Genomic DNA, 23,331 nt, shown 5'->3' with positions numbered 1-23,331 from the left:
GAGTCTATCAAGCATTTTCTTACCCACTGTCCGGGAAGGCTTGACAGGACAACTAAGCCTCTTCTTAGTCTCAGCGAACCCCTTTTGGGAGTGATGACTTAATTCCATCTCATTCTTGCTTCCTTCCATCCAGGAACCTATCAGTGCATGTTTAAATATAAGAATTCATACAGTTTTGCCACCAAAGATGTCACTGTTCACCCGCTGCCTCAAGAGCCGAACATCATGGTCGACCCTTTGGAAGCTTCAATCCCATGCACAGGTTCCCATCCCTTCACATGCTGCGTGGAGGAGGATGAAGACTACAAAGTCACTTTCCAAGTGGACACCCTGTCCTTTCCTGCTGGTAAGATGTCAGCTGCTGAGTTGTTAGGACATAGTATTTCCTATGTGGGGAGTCCAAAAGTTTACTCTTAAAGTAGACATGGGGATTGCTTCAGAGACAGAATATAACAGAGTGAATTCCAAAAGCCATTATTACCTTCTATTTTGCTTTATTATTCTTGACTTGTGGCAAAATCTCGAGAGCCTGTGAGGGTGGAGAGTCTGTTTTTGGAGGGAGCCATTGAAGACAGTATTAAGGTACCTTCACAGGTCTTACACTTCCTCAACATAGCTGACCAGACATTCTGATAGGCCCTCCCTCCAAGCTATGAATCAACATACCATAAAAGTACCACAAATCCCCTTAAATGCACAGCTTAGCAAGCAAGAAAGGAAGAGATAACCAAGCGCCGTAGAGAAAAACTAGAGATAATGTTTTAGCTAAAGTTGGGCTTCCTCGTGAGCATCTGCCAATATAAGAAACCCAGAAACTTGGCTTTTAAGGCTCTGAAGGACATGGAAGGAAAGGTCTTCCTCCCTATGCAGTAGCTAAGGCACCCCTATCCCACCAGCACAATGCCAGGACCCTCAAAAGGTGACATGCACATTTAAAAAAATAGACAAAAAAAGCAAAATTCACCTGCCAGAGTTAGCCTCGTCTCTAGGTGAGCAAAAACTTTCCCTGAGAATTATAACTGCCTTGCCCTCATTCAGGTTTGGGGTTTGAATTTATACTACCTATGTGGTCCAGGAACTCCAAACTGAAGAGGTGAAATGGTCCATTGGTAGCACCCTATGGCACTTGGTAAAAAAAAGAAATTCAAATCCTCTCTGGTAGAATGTACCATCACTCAAGATCCCTCAGGATTCCTACAAATGAAGGTCAACCAAATATGAACTCACCACCACCCCCCAATGTCAAAACACAGACACCATCATGAGCAATTTACATTTATTCTTTCAAGAATTATTCTTGAAGACCTACTCAATGCAAAACATCAAGTAGGCCATGAAAAGGAGAAAAAAGCAGTTAGGGCACATGTAGTAATATGTAGATGAGCTCATGTCATAAAAGACAATGCATATAACATTAAATATCCAAATGAACAATACAGATCAAAAGAACACTGGAAGTTCAGAAAAGTAGGGGCCAAGAGAGTCTGGAAAGTTTAGAGCAGGTTGCATGGTATCCATCTGGAATCAATCTGGACATTGAAACATTCAGACATTTCAACATTCTGTGTTTCACATGCATACATCCAGTGCTCTCTCAATGCGCCAAACACTGCGCTAGATCCTGGGAGGGACATGAAAAGAAAAATAAGACCAGGTACATTCTCTTCAAGACCTCATGGTCTAGTGGAGGAGACAGATCCATAAAAAGGCAACTCTCAACCAACATGGTGAGAGCAAGACAGGATAAAGGTTCAGGACTCAATGGGATTTACAAAGGGCATTCTGTTTGTCCCAAACTGTATGGGCACAGAATGGTGAGGTTTTGCTACCATGCATGCAAATGTGGGCTTGCTTACTTGTAGGCTGGAGGCATTAAAAAAAAAACATTAAAAATCAATATGGCACATTCCTGGGGAAATGTTGCACAAGTGTATCCAGAGATGGTCATTTTAACAAAATGTGTGCTTCGGAGACTCATGTTGTGACTTAATTCTTTCAATCATTCTGCCTTAGCAAAAGAAGTTCATGGAAAGCAAGTGTGCTACAAATTCAATTTCATGGCAAAATCAATAGTTTCCTGGTGTCCAAAACATGTCAACGTGTTCTGTCACTTCACCAATGCCGCTAATAATTCAGTCCGGAGTCGGTCTATGAAGCTGAATCTGGTGCCTGGTGAGAGCATTTTCAATTATTTTAAAGTGTTGTACTCATGGGCAGGAATTTACCTATTTATTCACGCCCTCATTCATCCATTCAATAATATATGTTGAGCACCTTCCTATGGCATGCCTTAGGCTAAGCATGGGGGATTTGAAAAGAAATAAGCCATGTTTCCTAGCTCCATGCTTGGGGAGAGACAGATGTGGTCAAGAACGTAAGTGCTAAAGTAGACTTTGTGGGTGGCCAGAAGAGGCTGCCTGGTGATAGATGGGAAGGAAGTGATCAAGAAAGTCTTGCAGATGAAGTCATATTTCAGCTGAGTCTGGGAGGCTACACACTGCCCAGGGTAGATACGTGCCTGAATTCCAGCCGGAGAGGTTCTCATTTACTTGGGCTGTAGTGAGCCTGGACGTTGATATTTTCTGAGCTCTCCAGGTGATTCTAAGATGCCAGAGTTGAGAATCCCTTGGGTGAAGGCGTTATATCCCTAAGGTGCCTAGAAACCTGAATATCTCTTATTAGGATGAGCCCCTATTAAGCTCTCATTATTTTCCATGGTTTAGATGTTACAGGCAGCAGAGAGAAGTTTCCTGGGGACTGGAGGTGGGAAATAAATTCTGTTAGGAAAAGCAAGGGCAGATTAAAGTCAGATGTGTATAGAAAGCACTAAGAGGCTTTGGAAAGCCAGGGACAATATAAAGACATTGGCTACCTCCAAAAAAGTCACTGAAAGTAAAGGGAAAAATTAATTCAAACATCAAAATTCTACCTGGGCCAGACCCCATTTCCACTTTCTTTTCTCCTCCTTTCAGTTGTCTGTTTTATCTCCCTGTTTCCAACGCAGGAGAGAACATCGCATGTCGAGATCCCATAATAGGTGTGGGGGAGCCTGGGAAAGTGATCCCGAAGCTCTGCCGGTTCTCGAACCTGTCCAGTAGCCCTGCGAGTCCTGTTGGAGGGATCATGACCTACAAATGTGTGGGCTCCCAATGGGAGGTGAAGAAAAGCGACTGCATTTCTGCCCCAATAAACAGTCTGCTCCAGTTGGCCAAGGTGATCCTCAAACCTTTGACTCAGCTCTTAGTGGGGTCATCTGTCTAGCTTATCATGTCTCAGCACTAAGGAAAATGGGCTTTGGGCTGGTTTGTGTTGCTCTCAAAACTACTTGTATTTGTTTCTTTCCAAAAAAAAAAAAAAAGAAAGAAAATAAGAAGTACAAACCAAGAAATGCTTAAAAATTGTTTTAAATACAAATATCAAGGTAACAAAATATGTGTTTTACCTTAAAATCAGCCATATACCTTTACCTTGTCTTCTCGGTACCTTCTGTTCATTGCCTGCAAGGGATAGGTAGTATTATCCTCACTACCTGCTTTCCTTGGAATAATTTTTATATTAAGCAGATAGCCCTGATATTTTAAGAAAGAGGAGCAACATAAACAAGTAAGATTGACCATTCACAAAAAAAAAAAAAAAAGTTGGGCTTTATGCTTTTACAGCTCTGAGATGTCCTCAATCCTTAGAGGTAACCAGTAGTTACAAGAAAAAGGGACTAGCCTGCCTCTCTTACCTAGAATAAAGGTTACTGTCACGTGGTAAGGGAAAATTCCTTTCTTTCCATCAAAATAGATTAACACCACCTCATACTTAAGTCATTGAAAGTTAGAGACTCCCAAAATTCCATGAGTTACAATAAATAAATACTGATGAGGCAACTAATGGGGTTATAGCAGTTGGTGACATCTTCGGACAGCTGGTTCCAAATCCTCTCACCCTTGGAGGAAGAATTGAGGAAAAGAGGTGATATTGACTTATGTTTTATCTAATTTTATCTGTTTCTCCTCTTGTCTTATACCAAATTCATTAAGAATACCTACTATGTATAAAACATTCTTATAGATGCTATCAGGGTGAAGAGGCAGAATCTGAGTTGATAGATAATATGACATTAAACATATATTAATTTTGGTTAGGAGAATCAGGAAGTGCTGCTTGAAAAACTTGGCATCTGAGTTGGACCATGATGGACAAAGCATTGGAGATATAAATTATCCTAATTGAGAAAGTATAATTTGAACTCAACATTGGGCCATGGTACCAATTCTAGATACCTAGATACATTGTCAATGGAAAAGAGGCATGCTGGCCTATCATGTTCCATTGATTTATCCATTCAACATATACTGTTGAAAACCTACTGTGTGCCAAGTTAGATACCTATACTATGTTAGATATTATGGGATATCAGAAGAACAAAAAGAAATATAACATATTTTTCACATTGTTAAGGAGCTTATAATTTAATTGGAGACATTGAAATTAGAATACAAGATGATTTTCATAGAGATATCACAAATGTGAAGTATACTAACTAAGTAAGATGAATACTTATGCAGTCAAAGGAATAAATTTCCATGTTGGAACACTCATTGAAGTTCTTCATAGAGAAGATCTAACCTGAGTTAATTCTTTAATTTTAAATATGAGTTAGATAGAAAACACAAGTGTGATGATTACAGATAGGGTGATGATATCAGTTATCATAGAGACAAGGACACTTTTAGAAAATAAAAGAGGGTCTGTTAATAATTACATGGTGACAGAAGACATATGCCAGAACTGTTGCAGGAGAATTGGGACAGTCACCCAACAGAGGAAATGATTATAAAAAGGAGAGAGTGGCCAATGTGCTTCCATACGGACCATCTAAGTATCCGTTTTATTCAACTTTAATCTAGTTTCTAACAATCACACCTACGTTTCCTTTTTTTTTTTTTCAATCAGTCATCAGGTTGACATATGTTTTTCTGTTCTCCTATGTGTGAGGTCTTATGTAATATTCCATTCTGAAGGGCACACACAGTTTAAGAGAAAAGTACGTTATTTTATGAGATATACTCATGGGAATGGATAAAAAAGGAAATTATGGATAGGAGAGATTTTGTCATGGACAGATCAGCACGATTTGATGACCAAACTGATTGACAAGTGTTTTGTTGGTTTGTGTTGGCTTTTGTGTTGCCAGGCTTTGAGCAAGAGCCCCTCTCAGGACAAGAAGCTGCCTACATACCTGAAGGACCTTTCTGTCAGCACAGACAAGGTGGCACATGAAGTCAGTTCATCTCCGGGGAACCTGGGAGCCATTGTTAACATCCTTGATTTGCTCTCAACAGTTCCAATCCAAGTGAATTCAGAAATGATGATGGTGAGTTTGTTTAAACCTTGCAGGAGTTTGGGGGTATTGTCTTTTCACCCCTCAGGACTTGTGGTCAAGAAAGATAACACCTCCCCATTATAGCTTCTTCTCTGTCATTTCCAGATCAGTGTCCTAGTTATGAGAGTCACATAACATGCTCTGCTACCTATGGCTTTTAGGATATAAGGGGATGTTTCCTATATTCATTTTGGGACCTTAAGAAGATTTCTTTAGTGAATCTCTGCTTTAATATCTTCATTAAAATAGAATTAATTGTTATCTTCTTTCTAGGAAAAGTAGGAATTAAAGGTTTTCAGCATAGGATGCTCAAAGGTCTAGCACTAAACATGAACTTGGAAGCAGTCAGGGTTCTGGGAGGAAAGAGAATTCACCCACAAGAATGCTAATGAAGAGACTTGAATGAAAGGCTGTTTTAAGACATAAGGCCAGAATTAAAGAAAAGGGGGGGGTGCGGTTTGAGGTATTCAGGGACCAGAAACATTTAGGAGCCTTTACTACACTCTGGGACTAAAGGAGGAAGAGGAAACAGTGTACCCACAGCTGAGTGAGAGCTGCTTCCCTGGAGGAGGGCTCACTCAGCAAGAGCTATAGTGTCGGAGGGACATAGCTATTGCCAAAGATGTGCTTAGATGGTGTGGATGGGGGAGTGGGTAGTAGAAAAATCTATTTCAACTTTTTTCTTCTCCCACCATCCCGTCCCCTGCCAGTGCTTCCCACTGGCCAAACCCAACCAGGGACCAACTGGCAAGCAGTTTGGGTAATAAGAGTCTAAAGAGATTATATAGATTTCCTAGGGCTGCTATTCCAAATTGCCACAAACTGGGTGGCTTACAATGACAGAAAGATAGAGAAACTATATTGAGAGAAGGCACACATGGAAATGACAAGCCCAAGTTTATGAGAGAATCAAAATGTTTAGCAAAAACAGAAAGATGCTTTTGACAACAACAGCATTGCTCGTTTGATGCTCAGCATTTGAGAGGGTCTTTTGTGACTACCTTGTGGGTGAAATACCAGCCACCAAAAAGCCTTTACAAGCTTGAGGTTAAAGATAAAATAAAATAATTAATGAAGATCTCTGCTAGCCTACTAAATTGGCCTTAGTGGGTGGTTGAGGGTGGTTCTCACTATCACTATTGCTGAATGCTTAAGTCTCAGTCTTGGAGACCAACCCATCCTCTGCTAACTCCCTGCCATAAGAAGGTGGGTCCCAGGTCCTCACAGCCTATGATGCCTCATTTTCCTCTTCTCATTTCCTCTTACCTGTACCCACCCCATCAGTTTTCAAAGAGATGTTTTTTCTCTTGTATAATTGAAAGAATTTGTTTGATTTGATCCCATGCTGTGTCAATTACAGAATGTTCTCCTTACGCTCAATGTCATCCTTGACAAGCCCATCCTGAGTACGTGGAAGGTGTTACAACAGCAACAGACCAATCACAGCTCACAGCTACTAGATTCTGTGGAAAGATTTTCCCGAGCATTACGGTCAAAAGATAGCACCATTTTGTCCATCTCCCACACCAACGTGCAGATGAGGGGCATGGTAATAAAATCTGGCTCTCCAAAACCCTACGAACAGAGGTTTGTTTTCTCAGACTCCGACCTTTGGGGCAATGTGGCTATTGACGAGTGCCACGTGGAGAACTTGCAGCCAGACACATCTATTGTCACCGTGGCTTTCCCAACTCTCAAAACCATCCTCGCCCAGGATACTCAGGGCAAGAATTTTGCAGACAGCTTAGTGATGACAACCACTGTCAGCCACACAATAACCGCTCCATTCAGGATTTCAATGACTTTTAAGAACAACAACTCCTTAGGTGGGAAACCACAATGTGTCTTCTGGAACTTCAGCCTCGCCAACTATACAGGAGGGTGGGATAGCAGTGGGTGCTATATGAAAGTCGATGGGGACAGTGTCGTCTGCAGCTGTGACCACCTAACGTCATTCTCCATCCTCATGTCCCCTGACTCCCCAGACCCTGATTCTCTCCTGAAAATACTGCTGGATATCATTTCCTACATTGGGTTGTGCTTTTCCATCCTGAGCTTAGCAGCCTGTCTAGTTGTGGAAGCTGTGGTATGGAAGTCCGTGACCAAGAATCGGACTTCCTATATGCGTCACATCTGCATAGTGAACATTGCAGCCTCCCTTCTGGTTGCTGACATCTGGTTCATTGTGGCCTCCACCATCCGGGACCATCACTACGTACTCAATGAGACAGCCTGTGTGGCTGCCACCTTCTTCATCCACTTCTTCTACCTCAGCGTCTTTTTCTGGATGCTGACTCTGGGCCTCATGCTCTTCTACCGCCTGGTTTTCATCCTGCATGATTCAAGCAAATCCATTCAGAAGGCTATTGCCTTTTCTCTCGGCTATGGATGCCCTCTTATCATCTCAGTCATCACAGTGGGTGCCACTCAGCCTAGGGAAGTCTACACGAGGAAGAATGCCTGTTGGCTCAACTGGGAGGACACCAAGGCTCTGCTGGCCTTCGTCATCCCAGCACTGATCATCGTGGTGGTGAACATGACCATCACCGTTGTGGTCATCACCAAGATCCTGAGACCTTCCATTGGAGACAAGCCCAACAAGCAGGAGAAGAACAGCCTGTTTCAGATCACCAAGAGCATTGGAGTCCTCACGCCACTCTTGGGGCTCACCTGGGGTTTTGGCCTCGCCACTGTGTTCCAGGGAAGCAATGCTGTGTTCCATATTGTGTTTACCCTCCTCAATGCCTTCCAGGTAAGTTCTGAAGTGCCAGTCTCGCAGGAAGTATCTAGGCAGGTGGGACAAGTTAATGACAGAAACACAAACAGGAGTGGGAATGGGGAAGGATTTTAGTTCAGAGAAAGACCTAGCCCTAAAGAGCAGTAATCACAAGAACTCAACGAGGTAGAAAGGACACGTTCCTCTGTTCCCAGGGAACCTCATACCTCTTATCACCTGCGTCATAATTGAGTTGCACATGTGATTCTCTTCTAAATGCCCTGGTAGTACAAGTAGGAGGAGAGTCCCTTCCCTACACTGGATTTTGCTATTTACCCAACATTATCTTGATGCCATCTATTATCTCCTAAACGAAAAAAATACTCTATTAAACCAAGTAATTGCTGCAGTTAATTGCCACAAGCATTAAATTAGATCGCTCTTTGAGAGGTCAGGGACAGCATCTGTCTTATCTATCATTGTATCCCTAGTGCCTAAAAATGACCTTGGCCCAAAGTATGTGCTCTAAATAACCATTTGACAAATGAAATGAATGCTATGCACCACATAGAATGTTCTCTGGAAGCACTTGCTGAGGAACGACAGAATGAATGTCTATGTAAGGTGGGCATTCTATTGTATTATACTAAAATGGAAAAAGATGCCCTCTTTGCTCTCCTGCAGTGCATAACTGGTGGTGGTGAACATGACCATCACGATGGGTTAGAAAAGCTTCAGTCGAGGTATAGATAACAAGCCTTTAGAGCACAAGGAAGGGAATGCTTAATTCTGATCTCACAAGTGGGTGGGTAGGAAACACAGGCCCCATGAGCTGGTGAGGAGGTAGGAGATCTGGAGAGGAAGTTGAGACAACACCCCTGGATGCTTATACCGAGACTATGCAAATTCTATTTTCTGCTACTGGGCCCAAGGCTCCAAATTATAGAGCTCATGTCTGATGACATTTATAATATGCCCTGACTAGAAGGAACTGATTATTCCACCCCATGGCCCATCATAACTATGTGAGGGCTACTGTAGGCATAAGAGGTATGTCTAATAGCATAACCATCAGGACCTCCACTTCACAATTGAGGGGAAGTAAGGAAATAGAAAATACCCTGATAACATAAAAGCATTTAAAGTCCCTGGTGTGGACCTACTGCATGTCTTTTAACATCATCTGCTGGGCTCACTCCATAAGCACAGGTGTGGGCAGAGGTAGTACAAATTCAATGCCAGGTTAGTAATACTTTCTACTTTGTGGAACAATAGAATATAATTGAAATGCACTTCTTCCCAATTCGTGTTTTTTTTTTTCCCAGGGATTATTCATTCTGCTCTTTGGGTGCCTCTGGGACCAGAAGGTAAGAACATGACAATTTCATGCTCCTGGAAAAGTCCGAGGTGCTCGTGGCAAGTAGAATTTATGATGGCTTTTTGTTGTTGTTGTTGTTGTGAAACAATGCAGGTACAGGAAGCTTTGCTGAAAAAGTATTCTCTGTCAAGATGGTCTTCACAGCACTCAAAGGTAACTCTTTCCTTTGTAGAGACTTTTGAAAAACCCTCTCCACAACTAGTTTTAGCATAGATGATTCCAATGTTTTTGCTTCTCTCCTGATTCAACCTATTACACACGCTATGGAACTATCATTAAGATACTGTCCTCACATCTTTAAACAGGGGACAAATAGCACAGATAATGTCAACTGGAGGTTAAAATAAAATTTCGATTTTCAATGAGAAATAAACAAGGAGTTTCTGATGAGACTCAGGGCAGTAGAAAACACAATTTGAGAAATAACAATAAATAGAATTTTCTGTAATTCGTTTTGGAAAATAACAATTGCACTCAAATATATTTCCCTGTTTACACATGTCAGAAGATACTAAACTCTATAACAATAAAAAACATTTGAAAGTTATTTTCCTAATACCAGTGATGATATTCCAGTGTTTCATGGTGCTCCTGCTTGACTGGTTTTAAGGAGAAATGCATGCTTATCCCTGCTCTCACCTTGAAGTGGGATGAGAGATATTCAGCTAGTGACCACTAGAGGGCAGCAAGTGAATCCTACTGGAGATAAAGGAGGGCCTTGGTCTAACACATTTGCACGTAATTGTCTTTTTTTTTTCTTTTTCTCGTTTCTAGTCAACATCCCTAGGTTCGTCAACACCTGTATTTTCTATGAGTTCTCCAATATCAAGAAGATTCAACAATTTGTTTGGTAAAACAGGTATGTAGTGACCTCTTGATGCTCCATGGGTTGATCCAAACAAATTGCCCTGATGGGGAGACTCAAACCCCTGCTTTCCCAGTCCCCACTTCATGACATTTACTATACAATGGCCTCCTTGGGGGCAGAGGTTCAATACAGGAACTTGCTTAGGTTTTCCCAAACCACCAGGAGGCTGGTACAGAGGGTAACTTCCTTCAGTGGAACAACTAATGACTTATGAGGAATACGATTTGGAGAATCTAGAAAAGTCTGCAGACAGCTGTCTGTCAAAAGGGTATCAATCCTAATGGAGACTGTAAACTGCCCGCCTTGTCAAACACAGACCACTCTTCTATTCCTGTGAAATGCGACTAGGTGGGTCATATTTCTGGGCTGTGGTGCAGCAGAGAATATGTTCAGAAAAGCATATTATAGAAGCCCATGCTCCGGGTTCCTTTTCCCTTTTCCTTTTTCTTTTGAAAAGTGCATGTTTTACACATTGACATTTATGAAATTACACATACATGTAAGAAGGATCCCCAAGTCAGCTATGCTATCAGAAACATGCACAGGTAAGTGTCCACCTTGGAAGCACACAATAAATAATATTAACGGCTTTGGGCAATGAGTCTCAGCTGTTTGGCAAGTTGAAACTCTGTGCCATGCCACTACAGTCTCCATGAAAATAAGCAGCACAATTCCTTCCAGCTTCTTGAAACCAACCAGGTCTCACAAACGTGGTATTTCGGGTTTCAGTTTGAGGCGTTACACGAAACTGGAGGGCATTCGCTTTTGATTTTGAAGGTCACGAATTGGACCTGCTGAGAAGGGCTGAGACCCTCAGGGTGTGTTAGCACTGTTGCACTTGACCATCACTGTTGCCAGAATGTGTTTGCCCTTTGCTTTAAAGTGAAACTAGTGAAAAGTCTATGAAATGATTCCACATAACATGGAAGGCCAAGAAAAGCTGTCCGTTGTTTCTGAATCACACAGACAAAAGCTGGACTTGGAGCTGTTTCCGAGGTCCCAGGGCCTGGGATTCCCCATCATTGCCACTTGGTAGCCTCTTGGGACAGAAACGCAGCTCCTGATGACCTCGTTGAGGGGTCCATAATCACTGTGACTTTGGTTTATGTTGCCAGCAGCCCCACAGGGGCCCCCAAGCAGTGATGGAAACCTTGTTAGCAGTGGCAGTTCACCAATCTGATGGTAGGGTGGCCACTGTGTCCCTTCCCTTGCTCGACACATGTCCCCTACTCTCCCTGTGCTTAGTCCCGGCTTCCTGCTGACACAGCCTGTGTGGTGGCTCCGGGCGCCCTCCCTGCTGCACTCGCTCTCAGCACTTCTGGTAGCATCCCCTGACTTCTCCTCTTTCCTGGTCTTGCTTTTTCTTCCCCTGCAGTTTTCTCTTTTGTTTCCATCTCTCCCTTTCCCCCATCACCTTCAACTCAGCTTCCAGACCCTTCCCAAGAGCTTCCCCAAGTCACCCCAATCCAAGGGGACCAGGAGGTTCCCTCCTATGGATGTCCCATGCATGTGGTGGCATGTAGAGGGCTGCCCATGTGGAGACGGCTCTGTCCTTTGTAGAAATCTGGCTGCTGGTGTGATGGGAAGTAGTTAGTGCTTGTCTTGTCTGCTGCCACGCACGCTTGAGAATGACAGTTTTGTCTGTTCTCGGGCACTTGAGGAGGGCGGCATGGGTTTGATTCTGGCACGGCGAGCTTACCTGGCTCTTGGACTAGAGCTCCCCCTCGGGCCTTAGAAGAGGTCCCCCTCTCCCACCACGTGATCACCCAGGCTGGTCTTTTGGGCTAAGCTGCTGTTCTGTGTTTCAGGAACCTACAATGTTTCCACCCCGGAAACAACCAGCTCATCCTTGGAAAACACATCCAGTGCTTATTCGTTGCTCAACTAAGAACAGGAGAATCCAACCCATGTGACTCTCGGGGAACAGTGGCTGTGCTCTGAAAAAGAGATCCTTTCCAAGCCCTGGGTAACACATCCCTCCACAGGCTTCTGGGAGCTGATGCCGAAGAGACTTTTTCAGTAGGGAAGAGCCTTTCTTGTGTAAAGACGGACGAAAAGTAATTAATTGTTCCATTTATTTTGCTGCCCCACCCCCACCCTTTGTGTGATACCAAATGTGTATAGTATTTAAGTGAAACTCAACTTTCCCAAAGCCCAACTATCTGTCTATATTGTAAAATAGAATTTGAAAGAGACATTCTCACTTTTCACATGTTGGCCACAAAGATAAGCTTTCATTAAAATAATAAGTAAAAATGCTAGTACCTAGGAAATACTTCAGTGAATTTAAGGAAGGAAGGAAGGAAGGAAGGAAGGAAGGAAGGAAGGAAGGAAGGAAGGAAGGAAGGAAGAAAGAAGGGAGGGAGGAGGAGAGAGGAAGGGAGGGAAAATAAAAACAACATTAAGAACCACATTTTAAGATTTCCATGTTCATGATCTAACACAATTACTAGACAATACAACATTGAGAATTAAAAAGTGGCTCAAAAATGCAAACTGAAAGAAAGCCATGGGGAAAGTTTAATACCTTCCTGGTATTTTCTTAGCAAAGAGAGAGGGGAAAAAGAAGTGGGAGCAAAAAATAGAGAGAAAATTACATCATCAGGATGCTTTCAAGTGGATAATAATATTGACCAGAAATTGCATGGAAGGAGACATGATCCTACACATCTACTTTTTTTTTTTTTTTTCATTTAAGGTTTGAGCTAAGTGGAATGAGTATGCTAAGAAAGTGTAATAGCCATCCTTTATCTGATCCAAGCAAGTCCAACTGCTGATTACATTTTATAGTTTATAGTTTTTTAATAGCTTATCAGAAAAGCCTTATGTTTTGGTTTGTTCCACATTTTGAAAGCAAAAATAAAAAAGCGTATTTTTTATCCATTAATTGCCAAATGTGATATATTGCACTGAAAACAGATCCCAATTGTCATATATTATATGTAACAGCTTCCAGGTACTTCTCTGTGCATTATAGACTAGATTTTAATAATCTGCAGCACTGTATATTACTGTTATTGTTACTGTGGATCTAGTGGGCTTTGGTGTATTGTGCAGCTCTCTGTGTATTAACGCTCTCAGTCTTTAAGTCTCCAGACCATTATACATGTAGAGTTTTGTACAGTGTAACTTGTGTTCATTCCAACCACTTGGAAATCTTCCGGAAAGTTCTACAGCTGGCTAGTCCAAGCTCTCACTGACACTTCCCCTTGATGAACAGATGGTGGAGGTTTTCCTAAGAATTTGATTATTTGTGATTTGTGTGTGTGCGTGCCTTTCATACAAATACAAATATTTATTAAATTTGCATCCATATTAAAGTCAACCATGTGCTGCAGCTACAGCAACCATATATCCCAACCAAAGTCATAATGAGACAATAAAATGTGGGACTCCCTGGGAAATGGGGCCCAGGGGCTCCTCATTCGGACCAAGGACCTGCCCACCAGGAAGATAGGACAGAAAGGGCTGAGATGCAACAACCATTAGTTTACCAAGGTTCAAAAGAGTTTTCTTTTAATATTTTAACTCATTAAAAATCTCTTCCTTTTAATTCTAAAGTTTACCCTGGCTTTCGTTTCTTCATGGGGAGTGGGGGGGGGGGGCAGGTGGAACAGATAGAAATATTAACAATGTTTAAAGTAAATGAACTCTTTATTTCTACATATTCACGAATGGCCTAGAGATGAGTCCCACGTTTGTTGAGTGTTGTCACTTCATTATTCCAACGGAATAGTTCATTATTTAAAGCCCCTAAGGGAAATGACCATCAATCAGGCTACACCATTCTCCAGGGCACAATCAACTGTGGGCAGGGCTCAGCACTGACAAGTTGGAGGATCCGCTAAAGTAGAATTAGACATTAGGGAAAGATTGGCTTTGGCTGATCGGGTCCTGGGGTTTTATCAGGGAGAACAGAGGCAGAGGTACACACAGTGTTAGCAAGGCCATTTGACACGACCAGCCAAGGAAAGCAGAGAGCTGGGGAGGAGGCTGTGGTTCTCATGTTCAAAAACACAATGGGACCAGAAACACTGAGTTCCAGCCACTTCTGCAGGCTCCTTTGGGAATCATTGAGTTCGATGTTGTGAAAGGAACCTCTGTAATGGCAGGGACCTTTGGCAGCGATCCATAGAATGTGCATATGGCCATCTGCCCACATTCGTTAACTAAGGCACGTTCCCTTACCACACACACACACACACACACACACACACACACACACACACACACCTGAGGCGTGCATGTGCCTCCCACCTCGTGAGCCACAGCACTGGATGCAAATTCCAGAAAAGCTATGTAAACAAAAAGTTGGAGAAATAAGTTTTGGTTTTCTCTCCCACCTGCAAGATACATAGTTCAAGCCCTGCTCTTGGCCAAGAGTATCCTAAACTGAGCAGTAGAATTCAAAACTGTAAAGGAGCGCACCCATGAATCTGTAACTGTATGAAAGTGAGCAATTAATATAAACTACAGAAATATTCTCTGGGAAGATTGCAAGTCCAGTGCGACACATCATATCTCTTTTTATCTTTTCTATGAAATGTATTGGGGTGACATTGGTTAACAAAATTATTCAGGTTTCAGGTGCACAATTCCACAACACATCATCTGTACACTGTATTTATTGTGTGTTCACCACCCCGAGTCAAGTCTCCGTCCATCACCATGTATCTTCCCATACCCTCCTTCACCTCCCCCATCCCCATCACGTCACCTCTTGAATGAGTCACATGTTCACCATCCTTTTCCCTGTTTCTTATTGTTTGTGTGGACAAAGAAGGGAATGAAGCATTCATGGATTGTTCAGAAGTAGGTTGCTCTGGCCAGAAATGAAGTAAAACAAAGGAAATCACAACCTTTTGTGTTTGTGTAAAGAACTTCAGAGGGGCTTGTGTTGGAAGGCTAAAGAAAAAGCTATGAAGAGAAGAGAAAGATTATAGCAACCAGTACGTGCAGATGCAGGGGCAGAGTTACTCTGAGGGGAGTAGAACAGGAAGTCACAACCATTTGAGAAGAGGAAATCGGGGTGGTCGTGGAAATGCCATGTGGGTGGAATGTGTTTCATGTGTGGCATGTGATGGTAATGTCACACGGCTTCAGCATCCCGAAGGGACAGTCAATGACTCAGGCCAACAGGAACCGGATTCCCCGAGTGTGCAGAATCGAGGAGGGGCTTATGGTGGATAGTTCTCTCTTATGTATTTTCTTTTAAGTCAATGAAAATATTGTCTCATCATTTCAAAGATGTTAGCTTTGAAATGAGGTGCTATAGGTTTCGAAAATTAGAATTTAGGATTTAAAATCCTGTCTTAGTATGCCAGCACACAGTTCTGTTTTCCTTTCATGCTTATAACAATAAAATATTTTACAAGAGCTGGTAAAATACAGAAGTTGTCTGCTCTTTTGCAATCTGTTACTGTTGCTGTTGCTGTTTCAGGCGTCGTCCTCCATGTCAACCACAATTTAACTCCATTATCCGCACAGTGATCCCTTCCATTTCCCAGGCTTGGGAGGGAGAGGAGGGGGCGGTGCCTGAAGCTCAACCACTGAGCTCAGTTGACAGACAGCTGATGCCTTTTCTCACACCATCCACACCCCCGCTCAGCATGTGGATCCCAGAAGCTTACAGAGGGTTTAAACAGGGGTCCTTGAAGTAACGCTTTTTAGGACCTAACTTTGTGGGAAACAAACAAACAAATGTTTGTTGTAACTTTTGTGTGTGGTCTGGCTGGAACCCTCACGGACAGCTGAAACAGAACCCTGGGAGTTGTTGGCCATAGATATTTCCACATATCTCCAGTATTCATTTTCTATTGCTGTGTAGCATATTACCACAAACTTACAGGCTTACAACAACACTCATTTGTCATTGCACAGTGTCTGTGGGTCAGAAGCCTGGGCATGGCTTAACTGGGTCTTCTGCTCAGGGTCTTACCTGGGGGTCCACCTCCAAGCTCACTGCTTTTGGGCAGAATTCCATTCCTTGTGGTTGTAGGACTGAGGCCCTCAGCTTGCCCTCAGCACGCCCTCAGCTCCTACAGGTGTCCTGCTGTCTCCTGCCAGGGGCCCCTCTCCACAGTAAGACAGTTTGCTTCTTTAAAGCCTGTAGGAGAGTTTCTGATTTAACTCTCTCTGATCTCTAGATTCTTCTTTAAAGGGCTCACCTGATTAGGTCAGGATCATCCAGGATAATCTCCCTTGTGATTAATTCTAGTCAGGTGATTAGGGACCTTAATTACCATCTGCAAAATCCCTTCATCTTTGCCATGTAATATAATTTACCCCGGGGAGTGATATCATATACACAGGTCCTGCCCACAGTCAAGGGGAGAAGGTTACGCAGGATATTTCATCACATTGCTTAAATAAACCAACAAATCGAAGGACCCACACTGCTCTGCAGAATCTGTGAGAGGCGTTGGCTGTGACCTGTAAACATTTATTTATCCATGAAGGTCATCACACCCACAAGGGTCTCTCTTGCAGCATCAGTAAGGAAGCTCTCATGCTGCAAATATTCTGTCTGCTGAATATGCAAATGTGAAGGATGTCACCTTTCCCAAAGAGGTGGCTTGGAAAAGCTTGATTTAACCAGATGAGAAGAGGCACACCCACTCAGGAGCTGACAGCCTTCCTCAGCAGGCCGTGTGTCTGGGGGGCCAGGTTGAGCGAGCCCAGGAGCTAATGTGCCCTTGACAGTTAGGCCAGCAGATCAGAGACCGACCCACACAGGTGCCAGCTAGGCTCTGAGCTTTTATACACCTGACCTCCCAGTCCTTAGAAATAAAGTCAAAATGCCCCTCTCCCACTGGGCACTACTCACCCTTCAGACCTTCCCAGGAAATGCTGCCACCTGCAGCCTGCATTGCATGCCCACAACTGGCCATCAATCTCTCATGGGGTTAACCCTTGGCCATCATATATTTGCATGGGTCAGGGCACCTTGTCTAGAGTTCCCTGCTCATTTGAACAGATTTTTTTTTTCTTTGTAAGATGATGTTACATCATTTACAAGGAAGATGTGCATTTTTGTATTTGGAAGACAACCCCCACCCCCCAGCTTTATGACATTTATACTTTACTAATATAGACAGGGAGAGAAGCATGCTTCCTATAAACACTTTATAGGAGAGTGAATGCAGCTTGCTTTGAACTACTCAGGAAGGCCTTGAGAACTGCACTGTCTAATGGAACTAGAATGTGAGTCACGTGCATTTTAATTTTCAGTAGCCACATTTTTTAAAAGTAGGTAAAATCAATTTCAATAATGCATTTTATTTAACCCAATATATCCAAATCATTATTCCAAGATGCAATTAATACACTGATTCATGAGAGAATGTACTTTTTTTTTTGGTACTAGATCCAGAGTGTGCTTTACACTTACGGCACACCTCAGCCTTGTTTCCATTGCTTAATAGCCACACGATCCAGAAGCTACTGCACTGGACAACCAGCTTCAGAATACAAACCAGGAACAAAGGCTTTCTGCTACTCACAACCGCTGCCTTCCGCACACAGCCAGCAGGGAGGGGAAATACTGTGAGAACAGGCCTGCACCACATCACCCGGAGCTGGGCTATGCACAGCACTGTGCATAGAAACCCGGCCCCTCCGAGCCCGCCTGAGAGCCACACTGACAGAAATGCTCCTCAGGGATTGTTGACACGCATAGGGCCTTGGCCCCAGAAAAATCACAGTTTCACATCTTCCCCAGGAAGGAGGAACCGCCTGGGGATCCCCACAGGCCTTCTGTCCTGGAGGACGAGCTGGCTGTGTCATTCGTGTGTCAAGGCACAAAGAGCAGGGCTCCTGCACCAGGCGGATGCCTTTACTCGCTCCTGGGACCCTTCCCTAAACTCCCGTGGCCCTTGGTTTGCTCATCTGAAAAACAAGGAGCATTCTCATCACCCCTCAAAGCTGTTGTCAGGCTCAAAAAGCAGAGTTTGTACAAAGATGTTTTGTAAACTATCAAGTGTTGTGCAAATAACAGATTATTTCCACATATCTGTGAAAGCAGACAGAGGCTGACCCCAGAGGAGCCATGGGGCAGGGACATTAAGCCCCCTTGTCTGTAATGAGATTCCAGGGCAGTTTAAGGCCAGTGCCTCGGGGTCTTCAGAAGGGCACTGGATCCAAAGGGCACTGGATCTGGCACTCAGGAGGGAGTGAGGGGGTGCTGGAGAAATTGCTGACTTTGAAGATTTCCTTCAAGCTAATTCTGTATGTGATGAGCTGACTTTTCTTACAAGGCCTCAAAGCACACATGTAAATAGGCAGAGTTTTAATAATGTTCCCTAAAGACTTGCCTTCACACTGACCTTTTATGCTTCCCTCTTCCTTGCCTCAGAATGCTGAGTCACCGGTCATGACTCAGCTTCTAGCTACCCCACCCAGAGGGCACATATCAGATCCCTGTCGCCCAACAGTATAGTCTGAGGCCCAGGCCTGTCCCCACCCCAGGTGCCTTCAGCACCCCTCTGATCGGTGTGTGTGTGTGGGGGGGGCCTGTAACTACATCAGTGCCCTTCAAGCTCAGGCCTGGAGACCAGATGGCCCCAGAAGATGAAAGCGTGGGGAAGCAGGAAAGCCTCACAATGGTGATTAGTGAGTTCCGAGGGGATGTCTGCTCTGAGTAATGCCTCTCCAGCACCAAATGGGTCCGCATGCAGACTTCCAGGTGCCCCTTTCTTCCAGTGGTACCAGCAGCAGCGTCATTCAAATCCCACTCTGCCCTCAGAGACTCTGATCAAATTATCCCTCATCCCTGCAGATGCCAGGAGACTGGAATTGGCCCCGTGGACTGGGCTAGTGATCTCGTCACCCTCCTCTGCACCCATTGGTGGTACTGAAGGCGTGGTGCAACCTGAAGCACCCAAGACTTCCTATCGCCCAATCTCAGAGGCTAGGGTTCCCCCCACCCCAATCTTTCCTCTTCCATGCATGGACAGCTATCCAAGTTTATCCTCAAGCACATCCTAGAGAGGAAACAATCCCCATAAGCCTTTTACTCTTAGTGAATATGGTGCCGACAGAGAAAGAAGGAAAGATGGGCTCCATGCCGGAGCCCACCCCATGCCAGAGCCCTGGTATTTATCTCCAAATACCCCTTTCCTGTGTGGGCTGGACATGGCTTCCTAGAATAGAGATACAGTCCTCGTGGGTACTTTAAAACTGATTTTCTAGACTCTTTCATGTCCCTTTTACCCATAAACTTTGAGATGAAGAGCTCAAAGGTCACGAGTATTCCCACTGCACAAATGGCCATGGGTAGGGGATACGTGAGACCTTTCGCACCCCAGGGTTCTTATTCTTTAATACAGAGCCAAGTCGCAAACGAAGTATGCTGGTGACTATTCAAATCTAAACAGACAAACCCAGGAGCTCAGGAAAAAGGCTTTTTCTCAGCATGAAAAGCAACAGGAACTGATTGGGGAGGTCATGGGAAGACTGCAATTGCAGCCCATGTCCTACAGTCAACAACACAATCCCAGAATGACTTGGGGCCTTTTTTGTAACCAGTTTTGATTGGTACCATCCTCTGTCCTCCACTCTGCCAAACAGTCCCCACCCCCAGTAGTGGTAGAAAGATGTGTTTGGTTTTGATTAACCGAGGAAAATTGTACATTCATTTACTGCTCTTCTGGAACTGGGAGCGTTTCCCACGCCCAGAGGAGCTCTCTCACAGCTGTCCTAGTCGGACTGGCCCTAACCAGCTGGGCTAACGAGTGACAGCTGGCCTCCAGCCCTGATTCTCAACATCCACAGGCTTTTCCTGAGGCTTGATCGCCACCTGGTGGTCATTAAGAGAGGCACCTCCTCTGGGTCCTCCTGGGTAGAACCTCAAAGGCATACAACTTCAGGCCTGTGGGCAACATGCCCCATGGGAAACGTGCAGAGAAGTAATTTTGGGCCTGTGAACAGAGTGAAGGTGGAATCAAGGCCTGTGAGATGACAGAAACAAGGAATGAAAGAATCTCTTTTGCTTCCGACCTCTTATCCCTTTTACATTATGGTCCTTGCAGGAGGAAAGGAAGTCAGAAAGGGAGGCTAGAGGTATGGGGTGGGCAAGCATGCCAGTCACACAGTTTTGGTGAACAAGATGGCTCTCCAGCCACATGTTCATTTCTGAAATATACCAGCCAGGATAGCTCCCTCCTTCTGTCTCTTTCCTCCCCCCCTGACTGAGTCTTTTTTATGGAACCAAAGGCACAGCTTAAAACAGCTGCAGAAATCACCTGATCCCTTTCCAGGTGGTTTGAGGGAGCAAAATGGGTGCCTTCCATGTTTCATGGGGACTTCTGCACTTATTCCATCAGTGCAACTTCAAAAGGCGGAAGTAGGATGGTCTGGTTCCTTTTCTAATTCACCCATAGAAAACTACGGCTGGGCTGGGTTTTCTTTTGCAATCCATGTTGAATCCACAGCTGTCCCAGGGCTATCTGACACACCAGCCCCCAGCTGAGGCCAGCTGGTAAGTCTGGCCTTGGGACATGCATGCCTGCCAAAGTGTGATCCAAGAAGCCCAGGAGAAGCAAACAGTACCAACTGCTGAGAGGGCCGCCCTTGGGGCAGAGGGACAAGCTGACCTGATCTGGGGTAATGAGACAGGCAACTTGTGACTGGGAGAATATCATGTGCCTCTGGGTATTTGCTCCTAACCTCTCAAAATCTCTCTCACACATTTTCCCTTATGTTGGACATTCCTCTAACAGAGGACAAAATCTCAAGTTGAAATGGGGCTAAATGTACAGAAACTTCTGGGATAGGTACATGGCAAATGAAATGCAATTTATCCACCAATGATAACTATTTAACTATGTTCACTACCATTTATAGTGCTGTCCTCAGCTCTTCATGCATATAATCTCATTTAAGCCTTACAGCAACCCTGGGTTGAGTAAATTTGTTTTTTCTCTTTATTTAAAGGTGAATAAATTAAGCACAGAGAGATGAATAACTTGCCAAGGTCACACAGCTTAAGAGTGTTAGAGCCACATGTTGAATGCATAAACTAGGTGGCTGATGTGAGATCTGCTTTCAATAAGGCAACACAGCAGGAGTCCTTTCATGCTCCATCAGTGATGACAAGAGGAAGTGAGTTGACACCACAGTTTACCCAGAACACTGGTCATCATGTGTTCATGATGGAGAAGCTTGGAGCAGCTTGATGTCCATGCCATTTTCATCTTTAGTCTTCATCCAAATGAGCTTCCATGAGGCCCCAGTGGCTGGTGGTGTTATGTTTGTTCTTGCCAGAGATCTACTGAGCATTCTCAGACTGTTGGATGTCATTTAGCCACAAAGGAGGAAAATACGATTTCCCAGAAAGGCAGTGTTTCAAAGGCTGTGTTTAAACACAAGTGGAGAATTGAGACATTTGTCCTAATAAACTTGGCTGCATTGTGATTTTCCTTGTAATGCAGACTGAAGCAGTAGCTGATTGGCTACTTGAATTGTCTGGAGTTTCTGCTTCACCTTGTGGGCACATGGGCCTGTCTTTAGTACTGATTGACAGCCAGTTAGTGAGTATGCTGTACAGAGCATGGGATCTGGAGCCAACACCTTGTGCTTTCCAATTGTCACTCACCACTTCTTGTTTTGTGATCTTGGATGAAGTAACTCTCTTGTGACTCAATTTCCATAATGTAAAAGGGGATGAAAATGATACAGGTTGCTGTGAAGAGTTGTCCTTATAAAAGGTCCCAGTAATTATTGAAGGAAGTTATCCTTTTTTATATTCTATCACAGATCCCAGGTTTAAACACAGTCACTACTCAAAATCACAATACATACACCCTCCACATTCTTGCATATAATTCATGGTTAGGTGTCTTTGAAAGGAACCCTGAAGATACATGACATCCTAAATCATCATTTTAACAAGGCTTGTGTTTAACTCATGCCCATTATGAAGCCAGAAGTCATTTAACAAATGAGTGAGCCTGGGTAACTTCCATCCGAATTGTCTCCATCTCAATTCGGCTTTGGCATTCTTATGGAACACAAATATTTCTTAAAGGAATCTCATTATTTCCCCTGCCAATGAGCCAACTAGGTGCTACAGCAGCAGAGTCGGCTGCTATGGGAAACAGAACCACAGCTCAAACTAGTTTAAGCAAGGATGGACATTTATTAGCTCATGTACCTAGAAAAGATACTAGATTGGCACACCTTTGGGTACAGCTGGATGCAGGAGTTCATTGTTCTCCCTCTCCCTTTTGAGGCTCTGCCTCCCTCTCTGAGTTTATTTCATTCCATGACAGATCTTTGAGGGAAGAAGTCTATGAGGTCTTTTAGATTAAGATCTAAAAGGAAGAACAGCTGTTTTCTTCCCCATCTGCCCGTGTATCATGGCAGTGCAAGGCATCGTGACTGATTGAGTCTGAGTCGCGTGCTGACCCTGCGGAAACCATTATATCAGAGAGGAGTATGTTTTCTGTGAGCTACAAAGATGCAAAATAACAGAGGCTTAAACTGCAAGTTCATTACTTTAGCACATAAGTGTATGGATAAGCAGTCCAAGACTGGTATGGTAGACTTGGCTCCACAGAGTTCGCAGGGACCCAGACATTTATTTTTGTTCTGCTTTTCCCAGGGTCACCTCTCAGCCCCACAAGGCAGTTTCCACTCTGACCATCCTGTCCCCTTATCAGCCATTAGAACAGAAGAAGGAACTAAAGGTGTATGCACCAAGGCTTCTTAAAGAAAGCTTTCAGAAGCTGTCATTCAACATTTCTGCTCCCATTCTATTGGCCAGAACTTGGTCACACAGCCCCACCTACCTGCCAGGGAAGGGGAGAGTGTAAACCATATTCTGGGTAACCATTTGACCTGCTGGGATTTGGAGATTCTATTGTGAAGAGTGGGTAGAGAGAGAATGGATATTGGTGACCATTTTTGCCTGGGGCTGATAATTTGAATGTCTTACCTGCCTCTCATTCTCTCCTATCTTCCTCATAATCCCACTTTCCTACTCTCTTTTATTCTCT

At 43.9% G+C, this 23,331-nt stretch overlaps 1 protein-coding gene across 1 annotated transcript in view; it reads left to right on the top strand.

Moving 5' to 3' along the window:
• Positions 1-12,675, top strand: part of ADGRF5 (adhesion G protein-coupled receptor F5) — a 70,652-nt gene extending 57,977 nt beyond the window's left edge. Inside the window, exons 13-21 of the mRNA XM_054722436.1 lie at positions 134-346; positions 2,014-2,172; positions 3,005-3,213; positions 5,186-5,365; positions 6,735-8,126; positions 9,416-9,457; positions 9,562-9,621; positions 10,243-10,327; positions 12,145-12,675. Coding sequence (XP_054578411.1) covers positions 134-346; positions 2,014-2,172; positions 3,005-3,213; positions 5,186-5,365; positions 6,735-8,126; positions 9,416-9,457; positions 9,562-9,621; positions 10,243-10,327; positions 12,145-12,224 — 2,420 coding nt within the window. The 3' untranslated portion in view covers positions 12,225-12,675. The remainder of the gene's footprint in view (positions 1-133; positions 347-2,013; positions 2,173-3,004; positions 3,214-5,185; positions 5,366-6,734; positions 8,127-9,415; positions 9,458-9,561; positions 9,622-10,242; positions 10,328-12,144) is intronic.
• The last annotated feature ends 10,656 nt before the right edge of the window (positions 12,676-23,331 follow it).

This window comes from Eptesicus fuscus, chromosome 10 (assembly GCF_027574615.1).
Source record: "Eptesicus fuscus isolate TK198812 chromosome 10, DD_ASM_mEF_20220401, whole genome shotgun sequence".
In the NCBI taxonomy this organism is placed as follows: Eukaryota; Metazoa; Chordata; class Mammalia; order Chiroptera; family Vespertilionidae; genus Eptesicus; species Eptesicus fuscus.
The sequence above is the reverse complement of the archived record's forward strand: the minus strand, read 5'-3'. Positions and strand labels throughout refer to the sequence as shown.